Source organism: Brienomyrus brachyistius, chromosome 7 (genome assembly GCF_023856365.1).
Source record: "Brienomyrus brachyistius isolate T26 chromosome 7, BBRACH_0.4, whole genome shotgun sequence".
NCBI classification, from domain to species: Eukaryota; Metazoa; Chordata; class Actinopteri; order Osteoglossiformes; family Mormyridae; genus Brienomyrus; species Brienomyrus brachyistius.
Window position 1 is genome coordinate 24,446,998 of NC_064539.1, and position 27,461 is coordinate 24,474,458.

Here is a 27,461-nt window from a genome sequence, read left to right on the forward strand (position 1 = left end):
CTAAAAGAAATATTCTACAAAGCTAAGAATCTCATCTAATTGCACAACTGCAGTTGAATTTGTATTAATCGCATAATAATGTTTTCTAGATAAATCAACAGCCTGTAACCATTTGAAAATGAAGGCAGGACTAAGCAGGCAGACATAAGGAAGATCGGATTATGATAACTGGAATCCTATGCACCCCGCCCCTTAAAGCTGCCCTGGAGATTCCACGCCCCTTCAGGCACTGTGGGGACACCCCTTGAGGTTTCCTTGGAGATCTCTGGAGCTCTGCATAAAGTACCACTTTTATAAACTGCAGTAGCGAAGGGAAGACACCCAAAGTCATCGAGTTAGGTGTTCACTTTCTGCTCCTTTCCTACCGTGTAATCGTCACTTATAAGCAAAGCGTTTAGCGATAGCATTTAAAAAACTACCGCTCCACATACTGCCACAACGAGACTGACATTTCAGCAACGTTTTATTTCTCACGTGTTGGTAAATCACACAGGGCAATTAAAAGCCCTACATTTATTCGGTATCGCCATGCTATTACATGGTGTTACAGAAATTATGCTCAGACAGATGAAGGTCTAAACAGCGTTCAATCCAGGAGCTTTCAAATTCAACCTAACATGTAATAGGTCACTCAGAGCTGCAAGGGAGGGTATTTATGGGGCTTGGTGTTCAATGCAGTTAGGAACAGGTTACATACAAGCCAATGTTTAAAACAAAAAATAAAAAATAATATCATGCATACATTTCCCCCCAAATAGCAGTCAGTGGTTGAATATCACCCAAACTCTGACTCCAGGGAATTTTCTACAGCTGGAGACTGATGGGATTTTGCCTGGTTATTCTACTGCCTCCCATCAGGTTAAACTGGGAAGTTCATCGCACAGCAATCTCATCCCATATGGGCTATGCATCCTCCCTAATTCATTAGGAGTCCGTTACATACGAAAAAACAAACAAACTCTGGTATCGAGTCATTGTGCATTTCTGTCAATAAGGACATGATAACCATGTAAAGGCTGATTTATATTTCAGCGCCGACTCTGTGCCCCAGCTGCATACCCAACTCCGCAGCAAGATGCACACCTCCCGAAATGTCAGTGCAGGTGTCGGGTTACGGCGTACAGTACTCAGCTACCGAACGGTGAAGATTCTCCTCAGGGGGATAAAATCAGCCTTAATACTGCATGTACGTCTGGTTGGTTGTGCATGATCGAATCCACAGACCCGGGAACAACCGTCTCCTTTAAATCCCAGATAAGCAGCAGCACCAAACTGCAGCAGGAGCTGAGAACAAAATGTTACTTATGACGGCAATGATGGACGCGGCTGCTCTCTCTAACCTCTGATCTGCGCCAGGTCCCCTTGGCTGGGAACATCCTGAACTGTAACCCAAGACACTGGGCACCATGGTGGTAAAGCGAGAGAGAGAGAGAGAGACAAAACAAAAAAAAAATTTCAAGCCAAACTGCCAGTCCATTTTTGTACCGTTTCAACATCCAGCTCCATATGAAGGTCAAACAGGAACCAACCTTATTAAACACCGTTTGCCCAATACCTACTAACATATTGGCCGCATCCCAAAAATGGCAGACAGCAGTTTCACTTTCTCTGATGTTACTGACCAAAATGTCATCACAAAAAAAACCCCACAAATCTAAGAATAAGTGCGAGTAGAAAATAACTACCGGTGACATATTACACAGATAAAATAAGCATATGGACCAAACCTGGCAAAAGTCCTGTCAGTTCCAGAGCAGCAAAAATCACCATTTAAATGGTGGACAAAGAGCAGCCGCAGGTGAATGAACGGCTACTTACATGTTCATACCATTCACCCAAGAGCCATTCTCCACTGTGACAGCACAGACATCTGTCTTCAGTCACACATCCAAATGCTTTGAGGATGTATAATTCCAAAAAAAAAAAATACATCCTTCCTGTCACACACACACACACTCACACTCTTACACAGCAACAATATGATCCATATGGCCTTGTGCGTGCACATGAATTAACAAGAGCCAACTTGCCATCAACAGAGAAGAGATACAAATAATTTAAAAAAATAACCGTGAAGAGAAGCCAGCCCTTCCTACGGCGTAACTGCAGTGTGCGGGTGTTTGTTTCCGCGCTCTCCCTTGGCTATCGGTTGAACAGCACCAGAAAAGGACCCCACACACTCTCTGCTGCCTCTCCTTAAAATGATTATTTTTTTAAACCAATCCACGCTGCTCCATTTGTCACATGACCGCCCCTTCGGTGAAGCCAGGCTTCACTCATTCTTCCCCAGTTTCCCTTTATTCTTCTGGAATTTCTGATGGACGACTTTCAGCGTAGTCAGAAAGTTCCCGAGGAAAAGGACGAGAAAAGTCAGCGCCAGCATCGGTACCTGGGGGAGGAACGGAAGAAAAACAGTAAAGAAATTTAACAAAACACTTCCGGTGTTGACTTTCAGGTATAGCAAACAAATTTGCCGACATACAGATATGCAAACCTGTCAGGCAAAATAATCATAGGGAGGGAAACAGATGCCGGTTCTTTTCATTTAACACCTAATTGTTGAATTATTTTTTACATATATTTTAAGTAAGCATCCATTTTTAAATTCTTACTTTAACTGAATGCACTTGAAGTAATATCTATATACACTCCTTTAAAATCAATTCAGCATTTCCAGCGAAACTAGTTATTGCAGTTGTCATTGCCATTGTATAGCAAGCTCACCTGCCACTCCTTGCAGTCTTTGTGACTGGCCAGCTCAAAGAGAGAGACAGCATTGTAGAGCTGCCAGAACTGCGAGAGGGACAGGAAAGGTCACAGTGAGATGAGAAAGGTGAACGCAACTCTAGTAACCAATCCAGCTCTATGCTAAAACTGTCGCTTTCCGCTCACTTGCAGGCATAATTATCGGTGAGGGTTCAGCACTGCTTGTCATAACACCTTGACACGTTGTGCAATTCTACCAGAGTCTTGTTGCTTATTTAGTTGCATCATAGTTCTGCATAATGTGCCAAACTCTCATGTTAAATCTGCCTCTCACCTACAAACACATAAGCATGTGTTCCAAAGTATTTTTGGTCACCTGTCAGTACATATCAAAACGAAAGTCACGAATGATCAGGGGGTCAACAGCTGTCCTCCTCTCATAACGGATGCCCCCTCCTTTACAGTTGCATGCCGATTCGTCCCCCGCACCTCTTGCGGCCATGCGACAGATACAGGCCCATACTTACATGGCCGAAGAAGAGGAAGGGCAGGAGGAAAGTGAGTCCCCTCCACATCCAGGACTGAAAGCCCTCTGAACCAAGACAAAGACATGAGGCAGATATCATTGGACTCCCAACATCCAACAGGAGTATTTCCCAATCTGGTCCTCAGAGACCTACAGACAGTCCACATTTTTGCTCCCTCCCAGCTCTGAAGCAAAAATGTGAACTGTCAAGGAGGGAGCAAAAATGTGGACCCATGGTGAGTCCCCAAAGACCAGAGTGGGAAACAATGCATTAGTATGTAAAGAGAGTTATTTTTGTTTATCATGGCTGTGCTGAGATTTCAAACGGCTTCGACCTCAGTGGTACAGTAGCTGGTAAACTTTGAGCATATACGGTCATTTGTGCTTTCGATCTGAGCAAATTTTCAATCTTAATCCCTGTGACACACATCATTGGGGGAAGGGAGCTAAAATTTAGGATGGCCGAAATGTCAACCATTTCACCTCAAAGCTGTTCTCCAAAAAACACTGCTTCAGGGTAGAGGAGGGCGACATATACCTTTGAGGCTATCGTGACATTTAAAGGAAACCTCCGAAAATGATATTTTGATAAATAGATATAGAGAAAAAAAAATACTGAACAACATTTTATTGATGATCACAGCTTGCAGGCTGCAGCATCTATTAGTGCAAACAAAATTCAGGGTATGTTCCATCCTCCTTTTCCAATGTGCTACTGTCACTGATGACAGACTAGCTAATTCAAAGTGTGAATCTTTTTCCATAAGGTGCCAGCAGCAACAGCATTATAGTGTAATAGTAGTGAAACAGCATCATAAGTCAAATGTAAGCACAAAAGTAGTCTGGGTAGAGTCTTCCCTGTATAACATAACTGAATACTGCTTCAGTTCAAAAATAACTAACTTGACCTTGTAACTTCAGGAGTTACACGATATCGTGACCTAATAAAATTTATGTCAAATTTTACGTACAAATGCAAACAAACAGTGACAGTAGCACTATGAACGAACACCTGAAGAGGAAACACACAGGTGCTAAATTACAATTAGCATGGAGAGCTTAATATCTTTCGCCCTTGTAGTGGTTAAATACACTCAAAGCCATGAAGTCGTCTGCCTGCTACCATAGAATCTCCATTAAATAAGTGTCTGAGAAAATGTTTAGGCTAAAATCTGGGCCTATTGTACATTGATTGACGGTGCCAGTGTGTATGATCATGCAATTGCACGTTATAATGTAAAAATTGAAATAAAAAAGGAAACTAATTAAAAAATACATATATGTTAAATAAAAATAAAAACTATATTTAAATAAGAAACATCGGACTTTAAACTTCACAACCCGACCGAATTTTGTGCGATAGACACTGATTGCCGTAAATTGCAGAGTGCACTACATGCTTGATCATAGCGTGAATTTGAACTTATACATGATCTGGGGTTGCAACGGGGCTGGCATGCTAAAAATTGAGGCCCGGCGCAAAAACGGTTGAGAACTACTGGATTAATCTATAGAAAATAGTCGTTAGCGGCAGCCCTAAATCCATCGCATCGCCAGCTCATTGATATGGCCAGATGACACTTTATCACATAAATATTTATCGTGGACAGTATCATATATCGCAGCCCTACTTCATGGTACAGTATCAGAAAACAGAAGGTTTTAAACAAAGACCTCTCTGTAGTAAGGATGCTTGGACAGGCCAAAACTGTAATGGTCAGGGGGTTAACCTGCACAAGCTGCTGCAGGAATTTCCAGGCTCAGCACAAGTACCAACGTGCGCATGCATTCCTGGTATGCAGTGCGCCTCTTGGCAGCATGGATTCCTCCGTACGTCTCCTACACCGTTGTGTTGAGAGGTGCTGATTATTTTCTAAGGATTTATCATGACGTGATGAGGCACGTCGCTGTATTACAGTGTTTGCATAGGAAGCGACTCACAAAATCACAGCGCTAATCTGAATTTGGGATCCAATGAGACTTCAGGATGCAGCCGAGAGACCTTGGCACTAATTCTCGTTTGTAAGTAGAGGGGCGACCGTGTAATTAAAATACTTCATATAAAAATAAATAAAATGTAGGACTATACAGATAGCTTTTCAAAGAACAATGTTACGTTTTTCAGATGATCTGTCCGATGGGAAAAATTTTAAGCATCCTACCTACGGTCAGGTCCAGCTGGTTCCGCTCCCCCAAAGCCCGTAGTCTATACAGGCAGCCACTTTGGTAGTAATACTGCAGAAACTGTACAAAACCTGCAGGGCAAACAACAGTCAGTCCTTTTCCAGTGATGATCCACAGTGAACGGGGCAGTGCCAGGCAAGTAAGTCCATGTGACGGATTTAGCGAATGCTTACTCTGATAGATAGAGAAGTCGAGAAACTGATTCCGGAACATTTGATAAACCACCCCATCCGGCCTGTTCGGAAGGACAAGGGAAGAAGGGCGTTCTGTAATGGCATTACTGACACACAGCCAGTTACCCACAATCCCCTTCAGGAAGCGTGTGGGGCCACCCTGGGCCCTCGGGGGCCATGCACTCACACACAGGAGCAATACAAAAACACTGCATCAATTAAAAAAAAAAAAAGTAATCCACTTTACCAGGTCAGCATCACACCTGACAGGAACGTCGAAACGTAATGATGGGATACCCACCAACCTTTTATTCTGGAAAGAAGAGGGGGGGGGGGGTTACAACAATTCATTAACCAGGTCACAGTGCTCAACTTTGTTTTCCCTTCTATAAAACCACCAAGTCTTCCCCATTGATTAAAAAACACATCGCGCAAAGAGCTTTTTAATATCTTTTGTCCTTACAGCTGCTAAACACCCTCATTAATAAAGCCATAAAGTCGTCTGCCTGCTACCTTAGAATCTCCATTGAATAAGCGTTTGACAAAATGTTCAGGCTAAAATCCGGGCTTATTTGTGACTCCCAGGAAAATAGACAGTGAGCTCCATCGGGGAACACGGCACCCCAGATGGGTACCATTCCCGCAGAACTTAATAATCTCCCAGTCCCCCTCTTAGATCAGGGGAGGGCAACCTTCCCCAGAAATGGCTGCCGTGTGTGCAGGTCTTCACTGCACCTCCCTAATTAGATTACAAATCAGAGGACAGACTGGCTGAGGAGTCCCCTCACTTGGGTTTGAATAGCGGACCTAAAGGTCCCAAAATCCTGCATATACCCTGGCTCCTTGCGGGCAGCACTGGCGACCCACGTCTTAGGTTGCTGCACTGTGTAAAAGCAAAGCCTGCAGAGCCTAAACTCTTGGTAGCAAAGGTAATATGAAGTGATCTACAGAAGCTCCGCAGGAGTGCAGTACACAAGGCTCAGGTGAGGCCCTCCCTCCACCCTAAGTGTCACACCCGGCCAATCACAGCCCCTGCTGCCTCAGTCAATTTTAGTCAGTTGCTGTCATTCACTTGATTAATTTATTAATTGCCGACTGCACTCAACTGTATGACTACATGCTATTCCGTCCGCTCAAGTAAGTGTTTCACCTTTACCTGGACCCATTGTTTATTAAAATACTCTCCCGGATCGTCAGAGTGCAATAGTACCAGACGAGCAGGAAGTTGAATATTTCATCAGTAACCCTGAAACAGATGGAGAAGCCATTAAAAACATGTATTTAGTGAAGAGGTCATGATCCATTCTCCAAAATGAGGGAAGAACATCTGAAATGGGGCAACTCACCGATAATTGAGTATAAACCTGGAGGATATGGCTCCAAGCAAAAGGATGATGGTCATGTAGAGCTTGAACTTCTCATACTCATCTTTGTAGGCAAATCTATCAGGGGACAACGGAAGGGAACGGCGGTGTGAACTCTGCAGCAGGAATCCAGAGAGGTGGATCAACAGCAGTCCGACATGCACATAATGCACACAAACATGCGTGCAAAATTGCATCACTCTCTCCTACACAGACTTATGGCCACTTGACAATAGGCATTACTGAAAATGCTGGCAAAACGTACTTACTTTGCTTGGTTGCTAAGTAAAGTTACATTCACATTGCCCAGGACCAAGTTTAAGTACAACCTAAAAAAACGAAACATGAGATATTTATGAATGTAACACAAAAGTCGGTCATTCTTGAGTCACAATTGTAGTGAAACTGTTCATTCTATCTAGCACCAGTAAATACTCAGTGACATTTTACGCTACTGATGGAGTATTTATTTCCTCTTAGCTAAAACTTTTCGCATCTTACCCATTTTTCTTTGGCAAATATGCTTCCATATCAAAGAAGACATGTCGCTTCTCTTTGATTTGTGTCTGTATGGCTTTTATCTGCTCAGACTCCTTTGGGTCACTCGTTTTCAAACATCTGTTGGAAATCAAATCAGACCTTGTTCAGCCTGTTGACTTAGCAGCTTGTGCTTTTTTTGCATTTAATGCATTATGCACAAGTTTGATTGTTTTGGTTCCACTGACCTGCGGAGATTGTACTCCAACTCCCTCAGACTTTTCCTCTGCTTGCTAACAGAGTTGCTGCAGAGCGACTGGAGGTTGGTGAGTTCATCTAGTTTGTGTCTGTAAACTTTGTGAGTTTCCTGGGGGAGGGGGGGCGTTAATGGAGTAAAAAAAAACAAAAAAACAGGCACACTTCTTTATGGAGCTGATAATAAATACAAATAACAAGGTGTTAGGTTAAGATACAAGAAACCATATCCTTATGTCAAGCATGGCATTATTCTTGCTGGAGAAATGACTTAGAAAGGCAGTGACAACACAATATAGGCCTACTTGCGCAAAATACAGTTTTCAAAGTCGAGTCTTCTCTAAGGCAAAGTGACTGAACATTTTGGAAATTTATTCTGAAGAGAAAATAATATTAAATATATATCTATGGCTCGACTTGTTCTGATCTCTGCGCACCTCAACCAAACGGCTGTAGATTTTTGTATTTGGCTGATTGCTGTTTTGTAAAGACCGACGAGAAGAGGTTCCGCAATAAACACGTAAAACTGAGTGACATCTGTATAAAGCAATTGTCAGACATGTACTAAGACCCTGTGTAATCACGGTTATCCATCAGCAATCGATTTAAAACACATTGACAGGAGTTTACAACAGTATTAGGACTTTGCTTATGTCTAATCCCATTTTTCGGCGGATTTCCTATCTCTCTACGGGTATCTTAAAAATCTTTAATTTGCCTTTAATCGTTTACCCCCTGGACCAAACCAGAAAGGGATACCGCCAGACATTTTAACCACTGGGGCGTCCCCGGAAACTTGCTTTAAGGCCATCTGCTTTTTAACTAGAGGAGTGACCATTAACTTTTAAAGAGATCACCATAACACAATAACTGGCAAGAAAACTCACCGATCTACCGGTAGTTCACAGGCCTTGCTATTGTGGAGCGCATCAAAGTACGCGGAGACACTAGAGACCTCAATTCTTCCTCAACATACAGATTTTTAAACTGCGCGTAATAAAACACGTGTCTCGCGATCAACGTAAGGCAAAATAATTTTAAAAGTGTTTTGGATTAAAAGTAAATGCGGTCAGGCGACTTAAACAGACACCATTCTCAGAAGACACGTTCCTGACTAATAACGTCAGCTACCCACAATAAAAAGTATTTAGTCTTTTAACCTTACATATACATTTTCAGTACACCGTCAAAGACTTGGGTAATCTGCCCAGGTCTAGCTAGATGACTCGCCCAAACGGAGCGCACCTGTAACTGCCGGTACTCTTGGTCGATTTCTTCCCATTCAGCTTGGCACCTCTGCAGTGACATTGTATCTCCCCCTCTTCCTATCCGGTCCCTGGCACAGATCGGCCGCGACTCGACACTCTCCCGCAAGGCGCATGTGCGCACCGCAGTCACGGCACTACACGGCACCAGTGACGTAACAGCGATTACGGTCAGCGAAAGGTTCCTAGCCAATCGGATGCGTAGCTGGTCTAGTCCAATCAGCTGGGACAGCCGCGGTCTGAGCTTTTGGCTGGTTTCATACAGTGAAGGATAGCATATCCCATTATCCCAAAAGCGTTTTTTTTCTTTTTATTCCAGCTGCTTAGACAATATCATAACACAATAATCGATGCAAATAATTCCAAACTGAAAAAATGATCTAAGCGGAACAGTTATGTTTAAATATAAAAAAATCCTTAGTAATGTTGGATTTATCTTCAACCAAATTACTATTTTCTGTTGAGAATTATTCAACGATTGCTGTCAAGCGCGAACCCTACCTCAAATTACATGCTTGATGGCGCTGTTGTGCTGTGGTGGTTGATGGACCGATGTGTTCATGAATAGTATATCGTACCATGTTAATTTGATTTGGACTTTTCCGCCGAGAACCGATCATTAATTGTTGGCAATGTTTATACAAATTAATACGTTCGTATTATTTAAAAAGCAAATTATGTATCTAAATAGCGGAGGGGCTGAATCCAACACCTGCATAGGCTACCCAAAACATTCAATGACAGGATAACGGTTTTAGTGAGAATATCAAAAGTTTAAGACATGTTTTGTCTAATAACATTACGTTCAGTTGTGTGAGGCAAGATTTTCCAGTTGCCCTCATATTTTTCCTTGAAGGTATTTTATTTAAAGGTAAGTCATACTCGCCATTTAATCTAAATACAGCAAGAAAAATGTACACTTGGTGGTGAAAAATGTCACTTAAGTTATTTTTGTTACTACGAAGACGCAGTTTATAGGGGTTATCTTAATCATTTCGCCAAACCTCTGAGAAATTTTAAAACTATTTTTAAACTGTATTTGACAGTTTTATACATTGCCCAAAAAATTAAAGGAACACTTTTTAATCAGAGTATGACTTCTGGGATATTGATCTGGCCAGTTAAATCGCAGAAGGGGTTGTGAATCAGTTTCAGTTGCTTTGGTGTTAATGAAATTAGAGGGACAACAATGACATGACCCCCAAAACAGGAATGGATTAGCAGGTGGAGGCCACTGACATGGTTTCCATATCTTATCTGACTTTTTTTTCTCTAGTTTTGCATTTGGCTACAGTCAGAATCACTACTGGTAGCGTGAGGCGATACCTGGACCCTACAGAGGTTGCACAGGTAGTCCAACTCCTCCAGGATGGTGCATCAATACGTGCCATTGCCAGAAGGTTTGCCGTGTCTCCCAGCACAGTCTCAAGGGCATGGCGGAGATTGCAGGAGACAGGCAGTTACTCTAGCAGAGCTGGACATGGCCGTAGAAGGTCCTTAATTCATCAGCAGGACCGGTATCTGCCCCTTTGCAAAGAGGAACAGGATGAGCACTGCCACAGCTCCACAAAATGACCTCCAGCAGGCCACTGCTGTGAATGTCTCTATCCAAACAATCAGAAACAGACTTCATGAGGGTGACCTGAGGGCCCGACGTCCTCTAGTGGGCCCTGTGCTCACTGCCTGGCACTGTGGAGCTCGATTGGCAATTGCCATAGAATACCAGAATTGGCAGATCCGCCATTGGCTCCCTGTTCTTTTCACAGATGAGAGCAGGTTCACCCTGAGCACATATGACAGACGGGAAAGGGTCTGGAGAAGCCATGGAGAACATTATGCTGCTGTAATGTTGTTCAGCATGACCGGTTTGGTGGTGGGTCAGTGATGGTCTGGAGAGGCATCTCCATGGAGGGACGCACAGACCTCTACAGGCTCTACAGATCCATGCTCTGTGGTGTGTTCTGTACTCTTTGACACAGCACATCTAATTTGAGCTATGGAGCACTGGGGAAGCCTGGAGAAGCCGGACCTCACCGTGAAGGAGCTTTTCACTCTGACGTCATGTTGTAATATCGCGACACGAGATCTCGTCACACCCCTAGATTCTAGTTTTTTTTTTATTCACTTATCTTTGCTTCTCTGAGACTGTAGCCATGTTGCGTAAACGTCAAACAACCATCTGTTTATTTGTACTGCATGCCAGGCCTTAAGGTGGCTGTAGCTCACTACTCCCAACTATATAAGAAGCATTTGCTGTATTTTCTGACCCTGCTGTATGGCGCTCTCTGATAAAAAACGGGCTCAAAGCATGAACCAAAGTAAACCAAGAGCGCTATCTAGTTTACTCCTCCTTAGTGAAGTGATGCGTGTTCATGTGGATTTCAACGTGTAAATGTTCACAGCTTTCTACATTGGCCAGACTGTCGCGATATATTCATGATTTTTATTGAGTTATTTTCACAAAATGTTAATAAGACAATAACTGATTTCTAAACATGTTACATATAGGCCTACGGATGGAAATACGCAAACTGTAAAATTTTTGTCCAAAATGATTTTTGGTCTGTGGTTTTGGTTGGCATTAAAAGCATTTTGCTTAGCCTAGCATGGTGATTTCAAAGATAAAATCCTTCGTAGGTGTGGATGTTTCGTTATTCATGTAAACAAACTAGAAGTGCATATTTCAACTGGCGTCCATGTTGAAATATTGTAGTGTCGGCGAACAGTCCCTGTGTATGTTTTGCTGTATATCAACGTTCTGTCGACTTGGTTGTCGCGTGCCTGTACCTGTTTGTACTTGGTCCTTGCCTGATGCTTGCTTGTCTCTTTGTAATGTCTACTCACCATATATTGTGGTATTTCACCACCCTGAATCACCGCAGGGGAAATGCCTTCACTGTGATAACCCTAGAGTTGGCTGATGCGTCATAAAAACAGGATGTTCACAGGTATTTACATGGCTCCCACCATGCTAATCACCTGCTGTGCATCAATGAAACAATGAAACATGGAAACTGAAACCTTCACTGCCAACCTGCGAATTGCAGTTTTATCCTGGGTTATAATTTATAACCACTTATGTTAAAGACAAACATAATGCATGACGTTAAATAAAAACAAATAAAATCACCTACCGAAAAAGGATGCCTGTTGAGTTAAAGCCCAGCCTTAAAACACTCTTTTTTTAGAAACTTATAATAAAACTTCAGCTTGGATCCATTATTATATCTGACAGATAATCCCACCTCAAGGATTACGCTTCTGTTGCCTTTTGCTGGCAGTTCAGACTGGCTAAAAATGATGGTTGAGATATATTTGTTAATATACAAATAAAAGCTTTATATAGCATCCAGTAGTGGTTTTTGGTTATCGATCTCATTGTTACACGTGCAAACATTCAACTCGCATGCACATTTTGTTTTCATTAGACTTCCATGAGGTATTTATATCAACTTGGTCTGATTTGGTAGTGACATAAAGTGGATATATCCACACTTCCATCCAGTAGGGTGTCCCAGGAAGCCAAAGTACAAGGAAAGGGGACACCTTGGACAGGATGCTATTCCATTGTAGGGCGCACACACATACACGCTCACACACGGGGCAATTTAGAGACACTATCTCACCTAAGGTTGCAGAAGCGGCCTGCAGCATGTCTCATGGCACACACGCTGAAACATGAGACACGCCAATTAACGGCGTAACTGAATTTGGCCTGAGGGGAAAAAAACCACATGGAGAGAATATACAAACTCCACAGTTACCACAGAGCCAGGATTTGTGGCTGCAGTGCTAACACTGAGCTGCCCTGAGACAGGACATCATTAAAACCATTAAAATATCATTTCTAAAATGGCACTAGTAAAAACTGGCAAAGTTACTGTAAGAAATCACAAACAACTATATGGTATGAAAAGTATATATTTTTTATTTATTTATTTATTTATTTATTTATTTATTTATTTATTTTTTAATACATACAACAGCCTTGGGGGGCGGCATGGTGGTGCAGTGGTTAGCACTGTTGCCTCACACCTCTGGGACCCGGGTTCGAGTCTCCGCCTGGGTCACATGTGTGTGGAGTTTGCATGTTCTCCCCATGTCGTCGTGGGGTTTCCTCCGGGTACTCCGGTTTCCCCCCACAGTCCAAAAACATGCTGAGGCTAATTGGAGTCGCTAAATTGCCCATAGGTGTGCATGTGTGAGTGACTGGTGTGTGAGTGTGCCCTGCGATAGGCTGGCCCCCCATCCTGGGTTGTTCCCTGCCTCATGCACATTGCTTCCGGGATAGGCTCCGGACCCTCCGCGACCCAATAGGATAAGCGGTTTGGAAAATGGATGGATGGATGGATGGATGGACAACAGCCTTGAACCAGTTTATAAATTAACCTTTGGCACAAAAATATTAATAACCTCACGAGCAAGCTGGTTACATATAATCAAGCAAACATTTTTTTTAAGTTAACATCATAATGTTAATTCCCATAAACTTTGACAAAATCAGCACTCAGAGAATGGTGGAAGACCACTGGGTCACGCAGTGGATCAAACACCTACAACAGGAAGCAGTAAGTGTCGAGCTGGCACTGTACAGTAACACCATGCCCACACTGCAGTGGGGAAACACATCTTCTGCATTGTGGCATGATGAAGAGATGAGAAGTCCAGCGTGACTGTGCTCTGTGGCACCCAATTAACTGGCCACCTCAAAACGTCCATGCGTGTATGAGCCCAGCACCAACCAATCGTTCCTCACTGTTATAAACAGACATTTAAAGCTGTTCTCGGCTCAGGGAAGCAGAGCAATTCCAGTCAGGAAGCTCTTGAATGGTCCTGTGCACAGGGTACGTGTAGGAGAATCGGGGAGCGGAAATGCATGAGGACCTGGCCCATCATGCAGAGTCAGCCGCTGAATTCTCATTGGGTTAAAGCAGGCTGTGACTGCCATGGCTACAAAGCAACGTCCTTTGGCACGAAACCGTGGCATTCAGTCTCCTTCGAGATTCACACAAAATGAACCCAATACCTCTGCAAAAAAATTAAATGCCATTACCGTCAGTTAATATACATTCCAATATTAGCAGATGACAAGTAAACATTACTACATCAACCAGTTATTAATAAACTGAGCACTATTCATTAGGGCAGTGTTTCTAACCCTGGGGCCCGGGGACCCCTAGCCAGTGCATGTTTTTGCTTGCACCCAACTCCCTCCCTGGAGCAAAAATGTGGACTGCCTGTGGGTCCCTGCAAACCAGTTTGAGAAACACTGCATTAGGCAACTTGGTTTTTTTTAACAGTCTGTTTAAATCTGAATAACATGAATACATTGCCATCACAGTTAGAATGTTTACCCACAGCTTGCAGTCCCATGATGAAGCTACAGCCCCCATTCAGATATATCTGTCCCAAACTGTAAACACCGACTAAAAATTTGATTCAAATTAAACCCTCACAATAAAATTCTCTTTAAATACTGTTAAATACTGAAAACACATTCCATATTTTATATTTAAAAATCTAAATGTTTCTTCTTTTTACAGTGGAACCTATGATGTGCCCTAAAGTTCTCTTCCATTAATCGGTCTCTTGCATTCATAAAATCTACAATGTGACACAATTTTACAAAAAAAAAAAAAAATTATAATAAATCCATCGATTTAAACAGCATTCATTAAAACAGAATAAATTCCTAAAAAAAAAAATCACTCAGTAAACTTTCAGCACAGCAGCAGAGTTTACAGTACAATTCAAAAGGGGACCAACTGTTACCTGACAATCTTATAAAATGTTTACGTGCAAAATAAAATAAAAAATAAATGGAATATAAATCGGAAAATCCCTTTGAAATTACAGGAGAATTAAGAGGCGCAGAAGCCCTCTTCTCTATGGGAAATCAGAGCTGGGTGGCTGCAAGACAGCAGCCTCCCCTCTGTGGTCCAGCTCATTCTGGAGTCGGGTTATATTGGACAGCTCCTCCAGCTCCTGGAACTGCCGGTCCGTCTTGTGGCTGACGAGGGAGCGGTAGAAGCGCACGGCGAACACGATGAAGACCAGGGCGAAGGGCACCATGATGGAGGTGGAGGTGATGGCCGCGACCACGCCCTCGCTCATGGTGCTGTTGTCCGCGCTGGAGTGAGGTCTGACGGGCATGAATTTGACCCAGCAGAGCAGCACCACCTCGGCCAGGAAGAGCAGCGTGCCGATGACGGTGGAGAAGGCCCAGGCCAGCTCGATGTGACGGTGCATGCGCTCGTGGGGCGACTCCTTCACCGAGTTCAGGTTGTGCACGTTGCTGACGGCCTCGATATTGGGCAGGATGCAGGTGCTCACCATCAAGGCGAAGAGGTGGATGGCCACCAGCACGGTGGTGCAGACGCTGAAGGCGATCAGAAGCCCTGGGGGGTAGCTCTCGGGTTCCAACTGAACCTCCACCATGGCTACCTGAACATCCAGGGGAAACAGCACACGTGGCCCAGTATCACATATAATGCAGACCATAAATATTTATACACTGACACTATTTTCGGTTCTGTGCACAATCACAACAGCTTTGAAACAAAACAATATATACACACACAAAGTGCTGAATAGGGCTGTGTATCGGCAAGAATCTGATAATACAGTACCTATCATGATATAGGGGTTACGATTCAATAAATTACAATATTGTAAGCTAGGCCATATATTGTGATTTTCCCTAAAATTAGACTTAAAAACGATGCCATAGTGTAAAGAACACACAGAATAAAAACTAGCAAAAAAATAAAAACTTTATTAATCTAGTCCAAACAGTGGGAACCGCATTAGCATTTATCACAGTCTCCATAACATCCTTATACATACAGTCCTGTATTCCTGGCAGCCAGGCTAACGCCAGAATTCCGCCGAGAACGGCTGTATTTGAGGTTTTGCTCTGTCCTCTACACATCCTCAACCTCAGTCGGCAGCAGTTCGGAAGCGTTTCTGAAGCAGAGATTAAATGACGTATATTTACTTAACCTCCACACTGTGCAGCTACAGAAACAGGAATGGATCCTGCTATGGTGATATAACCTTCCACAAGTCAGTGTGTTTACTGATCACTGTATATTTTTGCATTGACCGCTGGGCAATATTCCATTGCAAACATACATTTTGCCTCCTTGGAACAGCGCTGGTCGGTATACCCATTCACCTGGTATACCAGTTATAATTTCCCATATGATATGAATTTTTAATATATGCCATGCCATAGCATAGCTGAAATGACAGCTATAATTGTGTGTAAAATAGGACCTGCCACTAATAACCATTTTTCTATGGATTAATTTACAAGCTTTTTTCCGACTGGTCAATTAATCTAAACAATTAACTTTCCTCCAGAAAATCAACTTTACAGTTTAAGTTAGGTTCATTTTATTTTGACAACAACAATGTTATTGCAGTTCTTTAGATAATGGATGTCAGCTTTTCGGCACCATACAGACATTATGTTCATCCATAATTTGATAAGCAAATTAGTAGCATGTCTAAAATGTTAATGAGATACATTTTGTGATGCCCAATAGTCAGTAACTGGTATAAATTCGGGGTATCTTTATACTTATTAAATTTGGTTGCCAAAACTACTGTTTTGATAAATCGTGGAAGCGAAAAGCACTGAAGTGGTGGTGAAGAAAGGGACAGTTCAGCAACCTGAACATCTTTCATAAAGAGGAGATACTGTGGACAAACAAGGTAGAAAGATGGAGGTGTGGAGATATTTTTTGCTGATTAAAGTCTGACATGTTTTTGGTAAATATAGTTTTCACGTTTATTTCAGTTTCATTTGATCACTTTTAGTTCACGATTACACTGGTCCCAATAAGCCAACACACAGAAACACACGCTGGCAGCCAATCAACACAGAATAATCCCAGATTCTAGCCTAAACTTTTTCTGAAACACTTATTCAACGGAGGGGCGGCATGGTGGTGCAGTGGTCAGCACTGTTGCCTCACACCTCTGGGACCCGGGTTTGAGTCTCCGACTGGGTCACATGTGTGTGGAGTTTGCATGTTCTCCCCATGTCGTCGTGGGGTTTCCTCCGGGTACTCCGGTTTCCCCCCACAGTCCAAAAACGTGCTGAGGCTGATTGGAGTTGCTAAAATTGCCCGTAGGTGTGCATGCGTGAATGACTGGTGTGTGAGTGTGCCCTGCGATGGGCTGGCCCCCCATCCTGGGTTGTTCCCTGCCTCGTGCCCATTGATTCCGGGATAGGCTCCGGACCCCCCGCGACCCAATAGGATAAGCGGTTTGGAAAATGGATGGATGGATGGACTTATTCAACGGAAATTCTAAGGTAGCAGACAGACGACTTTATGGCTTTATTAATGAGTGTATTTAGCTGCTACAAGGACAAAAGATATTTTAAAAAACTCTCTGTACTAATGGTAATTTAATAAACAGCACAGTGTTTATTACAGACAACCCGGTGGGTTTTCTTATTATGGCGGCCCATCATCCAGAATAGCGGCTGTGCTCTTCAGGAGCTTGTGCATAGCACTAGTGCTGCTGTGGTTGGCCATCAGAACACTGCACAGTGTAAAACCACCTTTTTGTTTAGTGATAATTTAAACTACTCCGACTATTATGTAGTGATATTAAAGGAAAACAACTGTCATAATGAATTGAACTGTTTTAGAAATCATAACAGTAATTTTGTTAAAATAATTTAAAAAAAACAATCCATCAATTTGAAATACTGATTTTGACGCATTTCCAGCGTCGACACCGTTGACGACGTCGACTACTCGCGGCAGCCCTCGTGTATAATGCAATTGAAATATGTTGAACTAGTGAAATAGTTGACCACGATGAGTCCAGTGCTGGGTACGTCATTTACAAAAAGCATTAGTATTATTAATTTTGTGTATTTGGGAAGATCATCATGTCATATATCCCAAGGAGAAACACTGGTAATGTGATCAGGTGCAGGTCTCTAAAAGAGAGAAAATAATTTGTTCTGGTGGGTGGCATGATCTCATTTATATATATATATATATATATATATATATATATATATATATATATATATATATATATATATATATATATATATATATATATATATATATATATATATATATGTATGTATGTGTGTGTGTGTGTGTGTGTGTGTGTGTGTGTGTGTGTGTGTGTGTGTGTGTGTGTGTGTGTGTGTGTGTGTGTGTAACACTAATGTCCAATGATTTTTAAATCATTGTCCAGATGCAAACTAATAATTATAACTGCGGGTGGTCTCATTTGTGTGAAATTTGCGAGAAAATTGTGTTGTGTTACTTGTATTGTTTTACATGCAAATAATGGATCAAGCAACTTCTTCAAGATGGCATCATGCTCTATGCCTATAGGCCTATAACTGATAGCAGTTCAACCAGCCAGGTAGCGCGCTCAGGTTGAACTGCTATCAGAAGCGGCATCCGGCAAAATAGACCGGGTTTGCAGATATAGCAAGGAGGCAGGTAGAGCTTTGTTACGTTGGACTGGAAGAGCCAAACGGACCACACTGTCTCAGGTTTCTGGCCTCCCCAGCAGGCCTTGATTCCACAAGCTGCCCCACTGTAACTGAACTGGTGGATTCAAACTGTCCTGCTGTAGAGACATCCCACCACAATCGGTCATTCTGATGTTCAGCGATGGTAAAAACTGTCCTCTAGACATTTTACCCCTGCAAACCCACCTGACCCGGTTGGAAAATTTCACTGCTGGCATCCCCCCCAGTCAGCTGTCATACTGTTTAGACATTATACTGCCATATATGGTATTTGACATTATTTAAAATAAAAAAAAAAAAACAATACTATTCTGGTATATCCTGATAAATTTGCCATAGTGGGATGTCTGTGTTCAACACTGAATGGGGTGTAAATAATTGCCCCAAAGGTAAAAGGATTTCCATTACTTAGGGAACTATTCGATGCATTGGAAATCTTTCATTTCAATCACAAGTTCATTTCATTGATCGATTATTGAATTATTTTGATAATGGAAAATTATTTACACACTATCAATGGAATACATAGAAAACGGAATCTCAAAACCAATTTTTTTTTTTTGTTGTTGTCGTTAAGCCAGGGCAGATTGTCCAAAAGGTCATCTAAGGTAATGTACTCAACGGTGCAGAAAATAAACCACACAAAGGAAGCGCTACCTGATTGGCGGTTTTCAATGAGGCTCACTACTGATTCACTGGTAAGCAAATTTTTAACCATATATACCGATATATTATTGTCTAATATTGTCACAAGGCTGAACTTGGCTATTTAATCGCCAACTTCTTATTCTCAGGATTCGTGCCACCTTAATTTAAATAAGGAAATGTTCTTTCCCAAGAATCCCCAACTGATAGAAATCTGTTGATGTGTTAGAAAGTTCAATACCTTATGATACACCAACTATAACCTCAGTCTGAAGATATTCTACTGCATTTTACTGGATTTCGGATTTCATAAACTAAGACTTGAGGGTGGACACAAACAACATACAACTGGGGTTTCCGAAATTAAATTTCGGCAGTGTTTTGTTCGATGCTGTAAAACGCTAATCGGTGATCGCACTTTAGATTTATGAGTTTAAATAATACAGATGTGCTTCTTCCATTCAGACAATCCACCCAATGCAGATGCAAGTGACAACCGGCTGCAGATGCATCACTGCCGAGCCGCAGTGCAATACTCGCATACACACTGAAGATAAACAGGAGAACATCATTTTTAAACGATTATACATAAGAACGCAGGTGGGCGAGAATAATTTTTTATCTATTGCCGCCTACACTTCATCAAATTGTGAGGCTTTAAGTAGATTTGTGTAAAATATCAGCTTAAGCCTACTCAAGCCAAATATATTGCAAAAACACAACCATGCAGGTATACAGATATTTTCATAAGCACTCGTTGCACGTCTTTTACATGCCAGACATTTTGTTTCATTTACATTTACAGTATGTAAATGATCTTTCCTGATGCATCACGCAAAAGCTTTAAAAATTATCTAATTACCTATCCTGAACTAAATGTTGAAACCCCAAAAGCACACGAAACATCCATAGCATCAGCAAATCGTATTAAAATATGTACTGGTCTTAGCTGCAGACACACCCCCGAGATTCATTTTTCGTATGTTCAAGCACTTCAAGACATCAGTAACACCAGGTTCCTGCCATCCAGTTATGATGACAAGCACATCTGATGTTGTCACCGCCAGCCCTCCATAGAACTGCGAGCACCTGTAGGCTTCTTTTTTTAATGTTCAAAGAATTATAGATGCTTATGTAGATATGCATGTATAAAGTAGCCTTTAGACATTTACGCTCGACTCATACTGTAAAAAAGCACTGGGGACAATGAAATTAGCTGGCATTTTTGCACTTTTGCAGAACGCAAATACATACAATAAAAAGTTGGCGAGTACACTTATAGTATGACTCCGTTACACTTACCATTGCAAAACCAGAAAGGAGGGCTGAGGTTCGGCTGGACGCTTTTAGTTTTGCTCGGCTCAAGTAGAGCTTCCTCCAGGAGAGAGCTTGCAGCGAGTGCTCGTTCAGACTCATCGCGAAGACAGTCCGAACAACTGTCAACTTGCAACCGGGCTGGCCGCGTTGCTAGACAGTCTTTCGTCCCTAGAATGAGGAATTAACAAAAAAGCATGCGATTCGCCTTCACCACTGCCCGCACGCCGCAGATCGCTTCATCCGTGGTGCCCAGAGCCGTAACAGAAAGCGAGACACCCCAGCATCAACTTCTCAACGGTGCAACAATGGGGCGGTGAAAACCAAGCTGCACTTTTCTCAGGAAACTGCACCAGTGTTTACCCACAAGCCACTGCGGCAGAGCGATGCACGCTCTATCGACTCAAAGCCTTGAGCCCCAGCACTGCGTCTTCGATGGTTACAGGCTAGGTGTGACCATTGTGTGCACTCAATGCAGTAAAGATCTTAGTAGCATAAACTGGAGGCAGATGTGAATCAGAAGTAACGATTTGTAATGATTGTGTCATTGCATTTGTAGAGGTTAATGAGACAGAAATATATCTGGAACCATGTGTCACGTAATCTTACATAATATCGACGGCATCTTGCATAGTGTGTTTAGTGTATCTTATTCGGAGGTATTTTAAGTTTAAAAGCACCACGGATTTTATTTCCTAGCTTGATCAACAGTGAACTGCAGAAATCAGTATGAGCCTCGGGTGATATTATTATTATTATTATTGTTATTATTATAGTAGTAGTAGCATTGTATTGCTTACTCAAGAACTTAAATTACAAGCCACGACGAACTTTGCTCTTTATCATTAAACTTTGTTGACAACATCGAGGAATAATTCTGAGTGGACACGAACATATTCATTCATTCATTCTCCATAACCGCTTGTCCTAAGCTGGGTCGCGGGGACAGGAACATATGTATTAAGAAAATACAATAATGAAGAGCATCGTCACTGCAAAAGACGATTAGTAACAGTAATAACCCTCAATGTGATTGCGGTACATTTCAACCTTATTGCATAACAGCAATAAGAGTAACATTAATAATCTACGCATCTTTCAACCTCTTGTCCTAGAAAGGGACTGAAGGCTATCACAGGCATCACAGGACACAACCCATGGAAACTCCAGGATGGGATGGCAGTCAAACAAATTATTATTATTATTATTATTATTAATAATAATAATAATAATAATAGTTTACTTAAATTTCGCAACAAATCAACATTTTTATCCCAAAGGTTTACAAACTTGTCAAGCTATTCATAGAGCTCCGAGGTAAACGACAAAAGGAGTGAAGCGGACAGACGATCACTCCTCTCTTCACTCATAACAGCTGCAGCGCGTGCGTGCAAGATGTTGCAGACTCGTGACCCAAAACGAAGCTTTAGTGTTTTTATGAACCTTTAAGTGCAATCTTAGAAAGACTCTGCTGGAACAATTCGTCAAAACAGGTTTCCTCGATTTGGGATATACGAAGAACGTAGGATTCAACTTCTGAATAAAGATGACGCATGACGTTTGTTAACAATGTTTTGATTCTTTCGGCCGTGACGTCAGCCAGTACTACACAAAAATGGTTCCTACTTAGTTTTGATTCGGAAAGCAAAGTGTTTTCTAACTTTAAATGTGTCATTTTCGAGACAATGAGGGGCTAAACTGGTAAAGTGGCGAGAGCTCCAAAAATGGAGGCGTGTGCTGAATCTGGACGCAAACTGGTGTGTAGCTTTACCCTATCCTTTTATAGCTAGCCTCGGAGAGGGACTTAAAGTAGGAGAAATCTGTATTGTCTGAAGCATTTCGGTATTAGAAACACCATTTTACGTATCATAGGGTTCACGCTGTGATGCGAAGCTACGCTTTGTTGCATAACGTTATATACAGTTTTTAGCGCATAGGATTTGATAGAATGGAAAATGTAATCGGGAGTCATTACAAAGAACCCGCCGATCAACACAATATTGTATTTAACATAAGAACATGCCCTTCTGGAAGCGTTGCTCTTAGATGTTTCGCACGTCGTATCCTGCTGTATAAGAAAATGACGAATTATGTAACCCATCAGCGTTGAATTGCGGTATAATGTTCAATACTTATATTATTCATGAAGAGTACAGGGCCTTCCAAGTTCCATTTATTGAAATGTATTGCATGTGAAGGTGCGTTCTAACTTAACCTGCAGCTTTGGAAAAGGGGAAATATGCTACGTTTAAATCTCGATTGTACGGAGATTTATAGTGGCACAGCATGTTGCAGTGTATAACAGTGTAAATGTACAAATAAAATGCATCGGGAGAAAAAAAGTAAAATATGATTAAAATGTCCCGTAATAGAATTATCTTTGAATTTTCCAATTTAAAGTGCAAGCCATTTTAAGCTACAGTCAAAGGTTTCTAACGCAAAAGTTCAATTTTTGATCTAGATTTATTCTTTATTTACATAAACAGCGCTCCATCAGTAGGAGAATGTACGACGAGAATGAAGATTTGTCCGATGTGGAGGAAATTGCAGATGTCAGAGGTTTTAACTTGGAAGAGAAACTTGTAAGCGATTCATATAATAAAAGCTACGTCAGGGTGATGGATGGCAAAGGTAAATATATTTGCCCAGTTTCTTAGCTTAATTGCAGTACGAACACCTATTGACAATAAGTGCGACAATGCATAGTGAGATACCTCCAGTCATATTTTTTTTTTGGGACACAGTATCAGGTGCAAATACATATCTTTGTGTATGTGGTGTTGTTTAGCTTGTGGTTCCTTTCTTCCTTGTTGCTTCTAAACCCTAACTCAAATATTTTTGTGAGTTTTGCTGTAAAACTAAGATCTTGACCGTAATTATGGCAAATTATTGATCGTTACAATCAAAATAAAATCACATTGATTGTACACTGCTTTTAAATATTCACATTTCACGCCGGTATGATTTGTTTCGCAGATTTTACCTACGAATTTGTGCAAAGAGAAGCTCTCAGAATTCCTCTTATTTTTAAAGCCAAAGATGGTTTGGGAATCAGGTAAACAAATTTAACAATTTATTCATAGTCTAAAATGACAAATAAACGAATCCATAATGGGTGTCCTGGCCTGCCATGTTTTTGCATGTGGGAAGTATATTATGCATATTCCATTTACTATGTTCTTTACCCTAGAATGCCAGATCCAGATTTTACCGTCAGTGAAGTGAAAGGTCTGGTTGGTAAGTGATTTTCTACTGATTTTATATTGGGCGTAAGTAATAATATGCCACCGTGCGTCACAATTTCACAGTTAATTGTTATGCCAGCCTGTTTTAACACTGTTGCTCCAAAAACTGTAAAAGGTCATTTCGGGGTTGCAGAGCTGTTGCATTCATTTAAGTGAAGATCTGAGACATGGACCATACCAGCGTATTCCGTACCAAAAAAGCTCGTGAGCGAACGGGGTCTCGCGGACATTCTTGCTCTAACTGTCGGTGGCTCGTGCGCAGCGCTAACGGATGACGGTGTCTGCTGTCCTGGCGACAGGAGGCGTTTGTAATGTTGGAAAAGTAGGCTTTTAATTCTGGATTATTTAATAATTTTCGTTAATGTCAGTTCTTTTACTGTATACGGTGATAAAAGTAAGCATAAACACGACGTGAACCGTTTTGAAGTAAGTTCTTAGCACTGGACTGGCTCCGGGCGGCCAGCTTGTCAGAACTGAGTCTTGCTCTTCACCGCAAGCTGTTAATATTGTTTCTGTACAACTATAACAAAACTTAACATGAAACACACGAAAAGAAGTGAACTTTCAGCAATTTCATATTTTTTATTTGTTTTTTTCCCCTTGGACCAGAAAAACACCTACCGCTTCTACTAGAAAAGTATTTTTTATAGTTTTGCTAATGAATATGGGTAAGGAAAGTTGACTATATCAGGTTATAATTTATCATTAGGTTTAGCCAATTAACATTTTTAATCATTTGTTTATTATTTCAGGATTTTGTCTTGGTTTCCAGTCTCTGAAAGGTAGCTTCTTTGGAAAAGTTCTTAAGTAAGAAGACTTAGTCTGACAAGGACCACCAACTAATCTGTGTGGTTGGTTAAATGATATAATTAATGCAGTGACTGGCAGTGAACCAAGGCTGTTGCTGTAGTGTGTGTTGTTGTGAAGTTGACCTCATATCGATGAAGATTGCAGTCACTCAATATGAAACGAGACCAGATAGTGTCATTTTATCTGATCGACTGCATAGTGCTGTGGCATTCAAATAAATATTTTATGCTACATTTGAATAATAGTAACAGTAGACAGCTAACCAAAGTTTCAAGTGTTTATAAACAGCTGGCATTTACCTGACTAAACTGCACATGACTAATGAGAGATGCCATCTCAGAAACTGCTGAAATCACCTAACAGTCTGTCTGCTTCCATATCCTGTTGAGATGTAGGCGAATGGCTGTTCGAATGGAAACTGTGGTGTGTTTTGTGCCATGTGTTAGGCGGCCATGTGGGCTGTCACAGTTTGAGTTCATGCCTCATGCAACCTGGGTCTTGGTCATTCCAGTGGCCTACTCTCAGGAGCAGTCTAAGTGGAGCACCCAGCACCATGACAAGAGTGCATACTTCTGGTCTTCTGAGGCCAGAGTGCTGCATGTTTCTTTGATCTTTATTACATTAGTATATTAATACACACATTAGTTTGTACATTAGTACAAACATTAGTGCCTTATTTAGACCATTTAGGGTCCATATAGATATTTCATCAAAGCAATTTGATGAGTAGAATGGCTCTGGAGAAATAAAGCTGTTTGCCTGTACACTACAGGACAGTTGCTGTGTCACTGTCACAGTAAAAAATTAAATATTAAAACCTTTCTTGGAAGACAAAAGTCAGATAGATTTAGCTTAATTTGGGTAGTTCCTTCTTTTTTGGGTATGGCATTTCTGATTCCATAGGAAGTAGATATTAAAGCATGAATGTAATATGTATAACAAGAGAAAAGGTTTATACATCATTGTTGTGTTCTTCAGGGATGCATGTGTGTGTATGTCCTTGAGTTGCACCTTAAAAGTAGCAGAAGGCTTTCCCCCATTCATCGGCTCTAGTGCAGGGGTGGCCAATCTTATCCGATAAGGGCTGGTGTGTATGCAGGTTTTTGGGCTGTTCAAACCCAGGTATGAAGGCTCTTCAGCCAATCAGTCCTCTAATTAGTGACCTAATTTAGGAGTTGCAGTGAAAACCTGTGTACACACCGGTCCTTTGCGGATAAGATTGGCCAGCCATCCCTGCTCTAGTGTCTTGGTGATGCACTGAAGTTATTACTTTTTTTGTTATTTGGAAATGAGGAGTATTATGTTGTGGGTTTAGGGCTAGCTTCTAGGACATGATCCAGGTATATAAGAATCTAACAGGTCTGGATGCTGTTCAGCTAAATAGTTACTTCAATATTAGTTTAAATACTAGAACTCGTGGCCATGGGTGGAAATTAGCAGGAGAACATTTCAAAATGGATTTGAGAAAGCACTTCTTCACACAGCGTGTAGTTAGCTAAAACCTTGGTTTCCTTTAAATCAGAGCTAGATAAGATTTTAACAACTCTGAGCTATTAGTTGAATTCTCCCCAAACAAGTTTGATGGACCGAATGGCCTCCTCTTGTTTGTAAATTTCGTATATTCTTATGTTCTTATGATATATAAACATACCATTTATGTTTTCAGGAGTCATACAGTAGGGTGAATAACATGTCAATGTTTGCCAGTGCCCAACAAACTCTCCTGTTTACATTTGATCAAAGAGGCGTCCAAAGAGATGATGGTGTTCAGAATCTGACAGAGTACCATAGCAACATCATCCCATGTTGTTAGCAATTGTGTGCATGGTGGATTTTTTTTTTATCTTTGTTTTATTACTGTTTGGGCAAATGCCTGCAGCTCCATTCTCCTTTTCAGTTTACTCATTCTTACATTTCACACCATTCCATTTGCTCTGTGGTGAATCTGTTGGTTGTTTTGTATGAAGGCTGCATTCGTGTTTAAAAAAAAAAAAAAAAAGGGAAAATGTGATTTGTCTGTACTTAATGTTGTTTTGAATATTTATTATTGGGTAGACACCCCCAGTACAGTTAAAGCAATTTAAAAAGATATACAATGAGAACCAGGCAAATATGGGTTTTGTGTGCCATCTAGTGGCAGCCTTTGGTCAATGTTGGGTATTTCTATTGTTGCACTTCAGTCTTAACTTTAAAACGTCAAGCTATTTTAGAATGGACCATCCATCCATGTGCTGTACTTGCTTGTCCTATTCAGGGTCGTGGTGATGGTGGGGTGGAGCTCGCAAAAGATGTGGTGGTGTGCTAACGTGCAGCCTGTTGCAGTCTGAAATTTCTCTTCGTGGAATTAATGAAGTTTTATCTTAAGGCACGGAAAATAACCCAAGATGGAGTCCCAACCCATCTCAGAGTACACTCACACACTAATCACTCACACTTGCACATCTACAACCTTAAAATGGACCATATTATATTCATGTACAAATGACAATAATCTTTTACAGAAATTACTTATGTTCATCTATATTTGTGCAGTATCTGTGTTTGCTGTTTTTCTGTCTGACAATTGGCACTATTATTTATCCCTGAATTTAATGCTCACTGTGATATCATGCACTGTGAGTTTGTATGCGCTGTCACATGTTGTGTTTTTGGTGCTGACCCACAAATGCCTGTTTTTATGAATGCATGCACTCTGTCCATGCAGGCAGTCGACGAGCGGTGGATGTGATGGATGTGAGCACCCAGAAGGGCTCCGAGATGAGCCTGGCTCAGTTTGTCCGCTACTATGAAACACCGGAGGCAGAGCGGGACAAACTGTTCAACGTCATCAGCCTCGAGTTCAGCCACACCAAGCTTGAGAACCTTATTAAGAGGCCAATTGTGGTACAGTGGCTCCGTCCTACAGGGCAGAGGGAGGATTGTTGTAGCCGGCTAGTGCTGCAGTCAGAAAATTATTGTCCTGGAAGGTGAAATCCTGGAT

The 27,461-nt window shown here is 41.5% G+C and overlaps 3 protein-coding genes and 1 long non-coding RNA gene across 10 annotated transcripts in view; 2 read left to right on the forward strand and 2 right to left on the reverse strand.

Moving 5' to 3' along the window:
* Positions 1–450: 450 nt before the first annotated feature.
* On the reverse strand, positions 451–9,088 carry tmem120b (transmembrane protein 120B). Its single transcript, XM_049018982.1, has 12 exons — positions 8,931–9,088; positions 7,679–7,797; positions 7,455–7,571; positions 7,223–7,282; positions 6,936–7,031; positions 6,746–6,835; positions 5,837–5,902; positions 5,590–5,651; positions 5,395–5,487; positions 3,234–3,298; positions 2,725–2,793; positions 451–2,389 (listed from the first exon to the last, which is right to left on the reverse strand). The coding sequence occupies exons 1-12, from the start codon at positions 8,991–8,993 to the stop codon at positions 2,273–2,275; spliced, it is 1,017 nt and encodes a 338-aa protein (XP_048874939.1). The 5' UTR covers positions 8,994–9,088; the 3' UTR covers positions 451–2,272.
* LOC125745791 (uncharacterized) lies at positions 2,386–3,414 on the forward strand. Of its 2 annotated transcripts, none has more exons than XR_007398753.1 (2): positions 2,386–2,455; positions 3,171–3,414. It is a non-coding gene; the product is annotated as an uncharacterized LOC125745791 (long non-coding RNA). The 2 variants fall into 2 exon arrangements; XR_007398752.1 differs by lacking the exon at positions 2,386–2,455 and adding an exon at positions 2,727–2,833.
* Positions 9,089–11,186: 2,098 nt separating the features above from the next.
* On the reverse strand, positions 11,187–20,800 carry orai1b (ORAI calcium release-activated calcium modulator 1b). Its single transcript, XM_049018987.1, has 2 exons — positions 20,415–20,800; positions 11,187–15,394 (listed from the first exon to the last, which is right to left on the reverse strand). The coding sequence occupies exons 1-2, from the start codon at positions 20,526–20,528 to the stop codon at positions 14,837–14,839; spliced, it is 672 nt and encodes a 223-aa protein (XP_048874944.1). The 5' UTR covers positions 20,529–20,800; the 3' UTR covers positions 11,187–14,836.
* Positions 20,801–21,795: 995 nt separating this feature from the next.
* The window catches only part of LOC125745776 (lysine-specific demethylase 2B), a 48,153-nt gene continuing 42,487 nt past the window's right edge, over positions 21,796–27,461 (forward strand). For 2 of the 6 annotated variants that reach the window (XM_049018967.1, XM_049018968.1), the window contains exons 1-5: positions 21,796–22,183; positions 22,913–23,057; positions 23,403–23,481; positions 23,617–23,663; positions 27,186–27,364. In XM_049018967.1, coding sequence (XP_048874924.1) covers positions 22,151–22,183; positions 22,913–23,057; positions 23,403–23,481; positions 23,617–23,663; positions 27,186–27,364 — 483 coding nt within the window. In that variant the 5' untranslated portion in view covers positions 21,796–22,150. Of the gene's footprint in view, positions 22,184–22,912; positions 23,058–23,402; positions 23,482–23,616; positions 23,664–23,686; positions 23,994–24,022; positions 24,340–27,185; positions 27,365–27,461 lie in introns of those variants that run through there. The other 4 variants (XM_049018969.1, XM_049018970.1, XM_049018972.1 and 1 more) reach the window with 4 other exon arrangements.